The sequence below is a fragment of the Salmo salar genome, chromosome 25, assembly GCF_965601325.2.
Source record: "Salmo salar chromosome 25, fSalSal1, whole genome shotgun sequence".
NCBI lineage: Eukaryota > Metazoa > Chordata > Actinopteri > Salmoniformes > Salmonidae > Salmo > Salmo salar.
The window spans coordinates 52,130,302-52,142,935 of record NC_138315.1 but is presented as its reverse complement, the minus strand read 5'-3'; the positions used below and the strand labels follow the sequence as shown (position 1 = coordinate 52,142,935).

The following is a 12,634-nucleotide window of genomic DNA, read 5'->3' as shown; positions in this document are numbered from 1 at the left end:
AGACCCACAGACAGTTATAAATGAAGACACCACCTTTCAGAGAGGTACTACAGACCCCACAGTTATAAATGAAGACACCACCTTTCAGAGAGGAACTACAGACCCCACAGTTATAAATGAAGACACCACCTTTCAGAGAGGTACTACAGACCCACAGTTATAAATGAAGACACCACCTTTCAGAGAGGAACTACAGACCCCACAGTTATAAATGAAGACACCACCTTTCAGAGAGGAACTACAGACCCCACAGACAGTTATAAATGAAGACACCACCTTTCAGAGAGGAACTACAGACCCCACAGTTATAAATGAAGACACCACCTTTCAGAGAGGAACTACAGACCCACAGACAGTTATAAATGAAGACACCACCTTTCAGAGAGGTACTACAGACCCCACAGTTATAAATGAAGACACCACCTTTCAGAGAGGAACTACAGACCCCACAGTTATAAATGAAGACACCACCTTTCAGAGAGGAACTACAGACCCCACAGTTATAAATGAAGACACCACCTTTCAGAGAGGAACTACAGACCCCACAGTTATAAATGAAGACACCACCTTTCAGAGAGGAACTACAGACCCCACAGTTATAAATGAAGACACCACCTTTCAGAGAGGAACTACAGACCCCACAGTTATAAATGAAGACACCACCTAAGGACTCCAGAGTCTACAAGCCAGGAGTTTCTGTACATTTACATCAGTCGATGATTCATAGACCACATTAAGTTTTTTTTTTATAGTCCAACAGAAAGTATTATTTTAAAAGCAGTCATTAATCTGTTAAAGCACATAAAAGTTGACCACATTGATACCCTCACAAATCTAACCCCTAGTCTCAGCGCATGGGACTCAGGCCAAATGTAGTGCACTATAAAGGGAATAGGGTGTCATTTACGACTCACACTCCGCCTCTCAGGACTCACCCTCAGCCTCTCAGGACTCACCCTCAGCCTCTCAGGACTCACCCTCCGCCTCTCAGGACTCACCCTCCGTCTCTCAGGACTCACCCTCCGCCTCTCAGGACTCACCCTCAGCCTCTCAGGACTCACCCTCAGCCTCTCAGGACTCACCCTCCGCCTCTCAGGACTCACCCTCAGCCTCTCAGGACTCACCCTCAGCCTCTCAGGACTCACCCTCCGCCTCTCAGGACTCACCCTCCGTCTCTCAGGACTCACCCTCCGCCTCTCAGGACTCACCCTCAGCCTCTCAGGACTCACCCTCAGCCTCTCACGACTCACCCTCCGTCTCTCAGGACTCACCCTCGGCCTCTCAGGACCCACCCTCCGCCTCTCAGGACTCACCCTCCGCCTCTCAGGACTCACCCTCGGCCTCTCAGGACCCACCCTCCGCCTCTCAGGACTCACCCTCCGCCTCTCAGGACTCACCCTCGGCCTCTCAGGACCCACCCTCCGCCTCTCAGGACTCACCCTCCGCCTCTCAGGACTCACCCTCCGCCTCTCAGGACCCACCGTCCGCCTCTCAGGACTCACCCTCCGCCTCTCAGGACCCACCCTCAGCCTCTCAGGACTCACCCTCCGTCTCTCAGGACTCACCCTCCGCCTCACCCTCCGCCTCTCAGGACTCACCCTCCGCCTCTCAGGACTCACCCTCCGTCTCTCAGGACTCACCCTCCGTCTCTCAGGACTCACACTCAGCCTCTCAGGACTCACCCTCAGCCTCTCAGGACTCACCCTCAGCCTCTCAGGACTCACCCTCCGCCTCTCAGGACTCACCCTCCGCCTCTCAGGACTCATCCTCAGCCTCTCAGGACTCACCCTCAGCCTCTCAGGACTCACCCTCCGTCTCTCAGGACTCACCCTCCGCCTCTCAGGACTCACCCTCCATCTCTCAGGACTCATCCTCAGCCTCTCAGGACTCACCCTCAGCCTCTCAGGACTCACCCTCCGTCTCTCAGGACTCACCCTCCGCCTCTCAGGACTCACCCTCCATCTCTCAGGACTCACCCTCAGCCTCTCAGGACTCACCCTCCATCTCTCAGGACTCACCCTCAGCCTCTCAGGACTCACCCTCCGTCTCTCAGGACCCACCCTCAGCCTCTCTTAGTACGTCTCTCAGGACTCACCCTCAGCCTCTCAGGACTCACCCTCCGTCTCTCAGGACTCACCCTCAGCCTCTCAGGACTCACCCTCCGTCTCTCAGGACCCACCCTCAGCCTCTCTTAGTACGTCTCTCAGGACTCACCCTCCGCCTCTCAGGACTCACCCTCAGCCTCTCAGGACTCACCCTCCGCCTCTCAGGACTCACCCTCCGTCTCTCAGGACTCACCCTCAGCCTCTCTTAGTACGTCTCTCAGGACTCACCCTCAGCCTCTCAGGACTCACCCTCCGTCTCTCAGGACTCACCCTCAGCCTCTCAGGACTCACCCTCCGTCTCTCAGGACCCACCCTCAGCCTCTCTTAGTACGTCTCTCAGGACTCACCCTCCGCCTCTCAGGACTCACCCCCAGCCTCTCAGGACTCACCCTCCGCCTCTCAGGACTCACCCTCCGCCTCTCAGGATTCACCCTCCTCCTCTCAGGACTCACCCTCGGCCTCTCAGGACTCACCCTCGGCCTCTCAGGACTCACCCTCGGCCTCTCAGGACTCACCCTCCGCCTCTCAGGACTCACCCTCCGTCTCTCAGGACTCACCCTCCGCCTCTCAGGACTCACCCTCAGCCTCTCAGGACTCACCCTCCGTCTCTCAGGACTCACCCTCAGCCTCTCAGGACTCACCCTCCGTCTCTCAGGACTCACCCTCAGCCTCTCAGGACTCACCCTCCGCCTCTCTTAGTCCGTCTCTCAGGCCTCACCCTCCGTCTCTCAGGCCTCACCCTCCGTCTCTCAGGACTCACCCTCGGCCTCTCAGGACTCCCCCTACGCCTCTCTTAGTCCGTCGCTCAGGCCTCACCCTCCGTCTCTCAGGCCTCACCCTCGGCCTCTCAGGCCTCACCCTCCTTCTCTCAGGCCTCACCCTCGGCCTCTCAGGACTCACCCTCCGCCTCTCAGGACTCACCCTCGGCCTCTCAGGACTCACCCTCCGCCTCTCAGGACTCACCCTCGGCCTCTCAGGACTCACCCTCCGTCTCTCAGGACTCACCCTCCGTCTCTCAGGACCCACCCTCAGCCTCTCTTAGTACGTCTCTCAGGCCTCACCCTCCGTCTCTCAGGACTCACCCTCCGCCTCTCAGGACTCCCCCTCCGTCTCTCAGGACTCACCCTCCGCCTCTCAGGACTCACCCTCCGTCTCTCAGGACTCACCCTCAGCCTCTCAGGACTCACCCTCAGCCTCTCAGGACTCACCCTCCGCCTCTCAGGACTCACCCTCAGCCTCTCAGGACTCACCCTCCGCCTCTCAGGACTCACCCTCCGTCTCTCAGGACTCACCCTCCGCCTCTCAGGACTCACCCTCAGCCTCTCAGGACTCACCCTCCGTCTCTCAGGACTCACCCTCAGCCTCTCAGGACTCACCCTCCGTCTCTCAGGACTCACCCTCAGCCTCTCAGGACTCCCCCTCCATCTCTCAGGACTCACCCTCAGCCTCTCAGGACTCACCCTCCGTCTCTCAGGACCCACCCTCCGCCTCTCTTAGTCCGTCTCTCAGGCCTCACCCTCCGTCTCTCAGGACTCCCCCTACGCCTCTCTTAGTCCGTCGCTCAGGCCTCACCCTCCGCCTCTCAGGACTCACCCTCCGCCTCTCAGGACTCACCCTCCGCCTCTCAGGACTCACCCTCCTTCTCTCAGGACTCACCCTCGGCCTCTCAGGACTCACTCTCCGCCTCTCAGGACTCACCCTCGGCCTCTCAGGACTCACCCTCAGCCTCTCAGGACTCACCCTCAGCCTCTCAGGACTCACCCTCCGCCTCTCAGGACTCACCCTCAGCCTCTCAGGACTCACCCTCAGCCTCTCAGGACTCACCATCAGCCTCTCAGGACTCACCCTCCGCCTCACCCTCCGCCTCTCAGGACTCACCCTCGGCCTCTCAGGACTCACCCTCAGCCTGGGGACAGTATTCAGACCTGGTTCAGGGTTGTAAGCCCAGAGGACAGTATTCAGACCTGGTTCAGGGTTGTAAGCCCAGGGGACAGTATTCAGACCTGGTTCAGGGTTGTAAAGCCCAGAGGACAGTATTCAGACCTGGTTCAGGGTTGTAAAGCCCAGAGGACAGTATTCAGACCTGGTTCAGGGTTGTAAAGCCCAGGGGACAGTATTCAGACCTGGTTCAGGGTTGTCAGCCCAGGGGACAGTATTCAGACCTGGTTCAGGGTTGTAAAGCCCAGAGGACAGTATTCAGACCTGGTTCAGGGTTGTAAAGCCCAGGGGACAGTATTCAGACCTGGTTCAGGGTTGTAAAGCCCAGAGGACAGTATTCAGACCTGGTTCAGGGTTGTAAAGCCCAGAGGACAGTATTCAGACCTGGTTCAGGGTTGTAAAGCCCAGAGGACAGTATTCAGACCTGGTTCAGGGTTGTAAAGCCCAGGGGACAGTATTCAGACCTGGTTCAGGGTTGTAAAGCCCAGAGGACAGTATTCAGACCTGGTTCAGGGTTGTCAGCCCAGGGGACAGTATTCAGACCTGGTTCAGGGTTGTAAAGCCCAGAGGACAGTATTCAGACCTGGTTCAGGGTTGTAAAGCCCAGAGGACAGTATTCAGATCTGGTTCAGGGTTGTAAAGCCCAGGGGACAGTATTCAGACCTGGTTCAGGGTTGTAAGCCCAGGGGACAGTATTCAGACCTGGTTCAGGGTTGTAAAGCCCAGAGGACAGTATTCAGACCTGGTTCAGGGTTGTAAGCCCAGAGGACAGTATTCAGACCTGGTTCAGGGTTGTAAAGCCCAGGGGACAGTATTCAGACCTGGTTCAGGGTTGTAAGCCCAGGGGACAGTATTCAGACCTGGTTCAGGGTTGTAAGTCCATGGGACAGTATTCAGACCTGGTTCAGGGTTGTAAAGCCCAGAGGACAGTATTCAGACCTGGTTCAGGGTTGTAAAGCCCAGAGGACAGTATTCAGACCTGGTTCAGGGTTGTAAGCCCAGAGGACAGTATTCAGACCTGGTTCAGGGTTGTAAAGCCCAGGGGACAGTATTCAGACCTGGTTCAGGGTTGTAAGCCCAGGGGACAGTATTCAGACCTGGTTCAGGGTTGTAAAGCCCAGAGGACAGTATTCAGACCTGGTTCAGGGTTGTAAAGCCCAGAGGACAGTATTCAGACCTGGTTCAGGGTTGTAAAGCCCAGAGGACAGTATTCAGACCTGGTTCAGGGTTGTAAGTCCAGGGGACAGTATTCAGACCTGGTTCAGGGTTGTAAAGCCCAGGGGACAGTATTCAGACCTGGTTCAGGGTTGTAAGCCCAGGGGACAGTATTCAGACCTGGTTCAGGGTTGTAAAGCCCAGGGGACAGTATTCAGACCTGGTTCAGGGTTGTAAAGCCCAGAGGACAGTATTCAGACCTGGTTCAGGGTTGTAAAGCCCAGGGGACAGTATTCAGACCTGGTTCAGGGTTGTAAAGCCCAGAGGACAGTATTCAGACCTGGTTCAGGGTTGTAAAGCCCAGAGGACAGTATTCAGACCTGGTTCAGGGTTGTAAAGCCCAGAGGACAGTATTCAGACCTGGTTCAGGGTTGTAAGCCCAGAGGACAGTATTCAGACCTGGTTCAGGGTTGTAAAGCCCAGAGGACAGTATTCAGACATGGTTCAGGGTTGTAAAGCCCAGAGGACAGTATTCAGACATGGTTCACGGTTGTAAAGCCCAGGGGACAGTATTCAGATCTGGTTCAGGGTTGTAAAGCCCAGAGGACAGTATTCAGACCTGGTTCAGCGTTGTAAAGCCCAGGGGACAGTATTCAGACCTGGTTCAGGGTTGTAAAGCCCAGGGGACAGTATTCAGACCTGGTTCAGGGTTGTAAAGCCCAGAGGACAGTATTCAGACCTGGTTCAGGGTTGTAAGCCCAGGGGACAGTATTCAGACCTGGTTCAGGGTTGTAAAGCCCAGAGGACAGTATTCAGACCTGGTTCAGGGTTGTAAGTCCAGGGGACAGTATTCAGACCTGGTTCAGGGTTGTAAAGCCCAGAGGACAGTATTCAGACCTGGTTCAGGGTTGTAAAGCCCAGGGGACAGTATTCAGACCTGGTTCAGGGTTTTAAAGCCCAGGGGACAGTATTCAGACCTGGTTCAGGGTTGTAAAGCCCAGAGGACAGTATTCAGACCTGGTTCAGGGTTGTAAAGCCCAGGGGACAGTATTCAGACCTGGTTCAGGGTTGTAAAGCCCAGAGGACAGTATTCAGACCTGGTTCAGGGTTGTAAAGCCCAGGGGACAGTATTCAGACCTGGTTCAGGGTTGTAAAGCCCAGAGGACAGTATTCAGACCTGGTTCAGGGTTGTAAAGCCCAGAGGACAGTATTCAGACCTGGTTCAGGGTTGTAAAGCCCAGGGGACAGTATTCAGACCTGGTTCAGGGTTGTAAGCCCAGGGGACAGTATTCAGACCTGGTTCAGGGTTGTAAAGCCCAGAGGACAGTATTCAGACATGGTTCAGGGTTATAAGCCCAGGGGACAGTATTCAGACCTGGTTCAGGGTTCATGTTCAAATGGCTGTTACATCGACCCCCCCATTCCCCCGTCTTTCAGACCTGGCCGATGGCTGTTACATCAAAGCCCGAGTACCACTCTTCATATTTTCAATCATGGTGGTGGCTGCATCATGTTATGGGTATGCTTGTCATTGACAAAAAAAAAAATGGAATAGAGTTAAGCACAGGCAGGATAATAACTGAAACACAAATATACAACCGGAATTTCTTACCAAGACGATATTGAATGATACGCTTTTCTCTAGATCTCATGTTTGTTCATTTACACACAGAAGTTAAAGCGTCGGTCTATACGGTCATCTTTCCCCCCCTTCCATTCTCCATGCTGGTAAATTGTCAGTTTGTCACGTCCTCTCGCCGTGAGATGATGCCTGCCTATCGAGTTGTTCCTACACCACATATGGTCCCAGAGACCTACCATCTGGGAGGGGTCACCCCTGTGAGGGGTCGTGGAGGGGTCACCCCTGTGAGGGGTCATGGAGGGGTCACCCCTGTGAGGGGTCGTGGAGGGGTCACCCCTGTGAGAGGTCATGGAGGGGTCAGCCCTGTGAGGGGTTGTGGAGGGGTCACCCCTGTCAGGGGTCGTAAAGGGGTCATCCCTTTGAGGGGTCGTGGAGGGATCACCCTGTGAGGGGTCGTGGAGGGGTCAACCCTGTGAGAGGTCATGGAGGGGTCACCCCTGTGAGGGGTCGTGGAGGGGTCACCCCTGTGAGAGGTCATGGAGGGGTCACCCTTGTGAGAGGTCATGGAGGGGTCACCCTGTGAGGGGTCGTGGAGGGGTCACCCCTGTGAGAGGTCATGGAGGGGTCACCCCTGTGAGAGGTCATGGAGGGGTCACCCCTGTGAGGGGTCATGGAGGGGTCACCCCTGTGAGAGGTCATGGAGGGGTCACCCCTGTGAGAGGTCATGGAGGGGTCACCCCATTGAGGGGTCAGAACTGCCAAACAGACCATCGTCTAAATGTCGGAATAATAAATTTCCCTGGGTCCTCCCACACCCCCTGACCCCTTATCCTTTAGTTCCCTGGGTCCTCCCACACCTCCTGACTCCCTATCCTTTAGTTCCCTGGGTCTTCCCACACCTCCTGACCCCCTATCCTTTAGTTCCCTGGGTCCTCCCACACCCCCTGACCCCCTATCCTTTAGTTCCCTGGGTCCTCCCACACCCCCTGACCCCCTATCCTTTAGTTCCCTGGGTCCTCCCACACCTCCTGACCCCCTATCCTTTAGTTCCCTGGGTCTTCCCACACCTCCTGACCCCCTATCCTTTAGTTCCCTGGGTCCTCCCACACCTCCTGACCCCCTATTCTTTAGTTCCCTGGGTCCTCCCACACTTCTACCCCCTGACCCCCTATCCTTTAGTTCCCTGGGTCCTCCCACACCCCCTGACCCCCTATCCTTTAGTTCCCTGGGTCCTCCCACACCCCCTGACCCTCTATCCTTTAGTTCCCTGGGTCCTCCCACACCCCCGACCCCCTATCCTTTAGTTCCCTGGGTTCTCCCACACCCCCTGACCCCCTATCCTTTAGTTCCCTGGGTCCTCCCACACCCCCTGACCCCCTATCCTTTAGTTCCCTGGGTCCTCCCACACCTCTACCCTCTGACCCCCTATCCTTTAGTTCCCTGGGTCCTCCCACACCTCCTGACCCCCTATCCTTTAGTTCCCTGGGTCCTCCCACACCTCTACCCCCTGACCCCCTATCCTTTAGTTCCCTGGGTCCTCCCACACCTCTACCCTCTGACCCCCTATCCTTTAGTTCCCTGGGTCCTCCCACACCTCCTGACCCCCTATCCTTTAGTTCCCTGGGTCCTCCCACACCTCTACCCCCTGACCCCCTATCCTTTAGTTCCCTGGGTCCTCCCACACCTCCTGACCCCCTATCCTTTAGTTCCCTGGGTCCTCCCACGCTTCTACCCCCTGACCCCTATCCTTTAGTTCCCTGGGTCCTCCCACACCTCCTGACCCCCTATCCTTTAGTTCCCTGGGTCCTCCCACACCTCTACCCCCTGACCCCCTATCCTTTAGTTCCCTGGGTCCTCCCACACCTCCTGACCCCCTATCCTTTAGTTCCCTGGGTCCTCCCACGCTTCTACCCCCTGACCCCTATCCTTTAGTTCCCTGGGTCCTCCCACACCTCCTGACCCCCTATCCTTTAGTTCCCTGGGTCCTCCCACACCTCTACCCTCTGACCCCCTATCCTTTAGTTCCCTGGGTCCTCCCACACCTCCTGACCCCCTATCCTTTAGTTCCCTGGGTCCTCCCACACCTCTACCCCCTGACCCCCTATCCTTTAGTTCCCTGGGTCCTCCCACACCTCTACCCTCTGACCCCCTATCCTTTAGTTCCCTGGGTCCTCCCACACCTCCTGACCCCCTATCCTTTAGTTCCCTGGGTCCTCCCACACCTCTACCCCCTGACCCCCTATCCTTTAGTTCCCTGGGTCCTCCCACACCTCCTGACCCCCTATCCTTTAGTTCCCTGGGTCCTCCCACGCTTCTACCCCCTGACCCCTATCCTTTAGTTCCCTGGGTCCTCCCACGCTTCTACCCCCCTGACCCCCTATCCTTTAGTTCCCTGGGTCCTCCCACACCTCCTGACCCCCTATCCTTTAGTTCCCTGGGTCCTCCCACACCTCCTGACCCCCTATCCTTTAGTTCCCTGGGTCCTCCCACACCACCGCTGTAGGCCTAATGCTGTTTTATGCTGTGGTGATTGTTACATTGCCTAAATTCGTTCACAAAAGCAGAACGTCACATCGGACTAAAATCGGTTGGAGGCGTACCGAAGTGCACTACATATAGGGAATAGGGTGCCATTGGGGACACTACATAGGGAATGGGGTGCCATTTGGGACACTATATAGGGAATAGGGTGCCATTTGGGACACTATATAGGGAATAGGGTGCCATTTGGGACACCACATAGGGAATAGGGTGCCATTTGGGACACTATATAGGGAATGGGGTGCCATTGGGGACACTATATAGGGAATAGGGTGCCATTGGGGACACTATATAGGGAATAGGGTGCCATTTAGGACACAGCCTCAGTGTTGTGGAGGCATACAGGTCTGGAATCAGTTTGATTGTGCTTTTATCTTCACTTAAAGGGCTCCTCAAGGTTATCAACCCCCGAACTATCTCCCTCCCACCACTATGATACGTACTGGATTGGAGAGCTGAGGAGTTGACCTCTATCTCTCCTCCTCTGATTGGCTGGAAGACGGAGACCTCAGCGTCATAGGGGTCTTGGCTGGGCCGTCCTGTTACTCCACCTCTGGGACTCACAGCTCCTCTCCGCTGGGCCTCCTGCTCCTCATAGACGGCCATCAGCTGGAGAGGAGAGGAGAGGAGAGGAGAGGAGAGGAGAGGAGAGGAGAGGAGAGGAGAGGAGAGGAGAGGAGAGGAGAGGAGAGGAGAGGAGAGGAGAGGAGAGGAGAGGAGAGGAGAGGAGATTTTTATTTCACACTGCTCATCAAAAGTCAGAAAAACACAGGAAACACAATAGAAGATGGTGACAGAGGTTTGAGCATCACAGTAGCAGGAAGTGATTTAAATAGGGCCCGTCTCCCAAACAGACGTTTTACATAAACTGAACAAGCAGGTAAAGGAAGAAGTCAGACCTATTCTGTACAATTATTCCCAAAATACCAACCTACAAGGCAAAGGACAACTTGTCAGACAACTACAGACAACTAGCCAATCATGTCTTCAGACTCCAGATACCAGCCAATCATGTCTTCAGACTACAGATACCAGCCAAGCATGTCTTCAGACTCCAGATACTAGCCAATCATGTCTTCAGACTACAGATACCAGCCAATCATGTCTTCAGACTCCAGATACCAGCCAATCAACTCTTCAGACTCCAGATACTAGACAATCATGTATTCGGACTACAGTTCCCCCAGCTACAGTAGTGACAGTGTAATCTGTACCTCTCCCCCAGCTACAGTAGTGACAGTGTAATCTGTACCTCTCCCCCAGCTACAGTAGTGACAGTGTAATCTGTACCTCTCCCCCAGCTACAGTAGTGACAGTGTAATCTGTACCTCTCCCCCAGCTACAGTAGTGACAGTGTAATCTGTACAGCTCCCCCAGCTACAGTAGTGACAGTGTAATCTGTACCTCTCCCCCAGCTACAGTAGTGACAGTGTAATCTGTACCTCTCCCCCAGCTACAGTAGTGACAGTGTAATCTGTACAGTTCCTCCAGCTACAGTAGTGACAGTGTAATCTGTACCTCTCCCCCAGCTACAGTAGTGACAGTGTAATCTGTACCTCTCCCCCAGCTACAGTAGTGACAGTGTAATCTGTACCTCTCCCCCAGGCTACAGTAGTGACAGTGTAATCTGTACAGTTCCTCCAGCTACAGTAGTGACAGTGTAATCTGTACAGTCCCCCAGCTACAGTAGTGACAGTGTAATCTGTACCTCTCCCCCAGCTACAGTAGTGACAGTGTAATCTGTACCTCTCCCCCAGCTACAGTAGTGACAGTGTAATCTGTACAGTTCCTCCAGCTACAGTAGTGACAGTGTAATCTGTACCTCTCCCCCAGCTACAGTAGTGACAGTGTAATCTGTACCTCTCCCCCAGCTACAGTAGTGACAGTGTAATCTGTACCTCTCCCCCAGGCTACAGTAGTGACAGTGTAATCTGTACAGTTCCTCCAGCTACAGTAGTGACAGTGTAATCTGTACAGTTCCCCCAGCTACAGTAGTGACAGTGTAATCTGTACCTCTCCCCCAGCTACAGTAGTGACAGTGTAATCTGTACCTCTCCCCCAGCTACAGTAGTGACAGTGTAATCTGTACAGTTCCTCCAGCTACAGTAGTGACAGTGTAATCTGTACAGTTCCCCCAGCTACAGTAGTGACAGTGTAATCTGTACCTCTCCCCCAGCTACAGTAGTGACAGTGTAATCTGTACCTCTCCCCCAGCTACAGTAGTGACAGTGTAATCTGTACCTCTCCCCCAGCTACAGTAGTGACAGTGTAATCTGTACAGTCCCCCCAGCTACAGTAGTGACAGTGTAATCTGTACCTCTCCCCCAGCTACAGTAGTGACAGTGTAATCTGTACCTCTCCCCCAGCTACAGTAGTGACAGTGTAATCTGTACCTCTCCCCCAGCTACAGTAGTGACAGTGTAATCTGTACAGTTCCCCCCAGGCTACAGTAGTGACAGTGTAATCTGTACCTCTCCCCCAGCTACAGTAGTGACAGTGTAATCTGTACCTCTCCCCCAGCTACAGTAGTGACAGTGTAATCTGTACAGTTCCCCCCAGGCTACAGTAGTGACAGTGTAATCTGTACCTCTCCCCCAGCTACAGTAGTGACAGTGTAATCTGTACAGTTCCCCCCAGGCTACAGTAGTGACAGTGTAATCTGTACCTCTCCCCCAGCTACAGTAGTGACAGTGTAATCTGTACCTCTCCCCCAGCTACAGTAGTGACAGTGTAATCTGTACAGTTCCCCCCAGGCTACAGTAGTGACAGTGTAATCTGTACAGTCCCCCAGCTACAGTAGTGACAGTGTAATCTGTACCTCTCCCCCAGCTACAGTAGTGACAGTGTAATCTGTACCTCTCCCCCAGCTACAGTAGTGACAGTGTAATCTGTACAGTCCCCCCAGCTACAGTAGTGACAGTGTAATCTGTACAGTCCCCCCAGCTACAGTAGTGACAGTGTAATCTGTACCTCTCCCCCAGCTACAGTAGTGACAGTGTAATCTGTACCTCTCCCCCAGCTACAGTAGTGACAGTGTAATCTGTACAGTTCCCCCCCCCCAGGCTACAGAACATAAACGACAGGAGCGATAGTATTTGTAATAAATCAACTTGGATTTGCTATGCAATATTAAAGTAAATGAAACCGGTGTTTACCTTGTGGATCAGGACACCATAGAGCACGTCCAAGGAGCCCAGCATGTTGGTGTACAGAACACGTCCCCAATCCAGTCAGCTGTCTGCGTGAGGGGCGCCGTTATATACCTACAGCCCCTCCTGCCTAGTGACCCACTGACTCTGCACTAAATTACAGT

At 54.3% G+C, this 12,634-nt stretch overlaps 1 protein-coding gene across 4 annotated transcripts in view; it reads right to left on the bottom strand.

Annotated features, from left to right (window-relative positions):
* Positions 1-12,634, bottom strand: part of pard3bb (par-3 family cell polarity regulator beta b) — a 563,164-nt gene that overhangs the window by 423,764 nt on the left and 126,766 nt on the right. For 3 of the 4 annotated variants that reach the window (XM_082969211.1, XM_082969213.1, XM_082969212.1), the window contains exon 3: positions 9,765-9,930. In XM_082969211.1, coding sequence (XP_082825337.1) covers positions 9,765-9,930 — 166 coding nt within the window. Of the gene's footprint in view, positions 1-9,764; positions 9,931-12,476; positions 12,584-12,634 lie in introns of those variants that run through there. The other variant, XM_082969214.1, reaches the window with a different exon arrangement.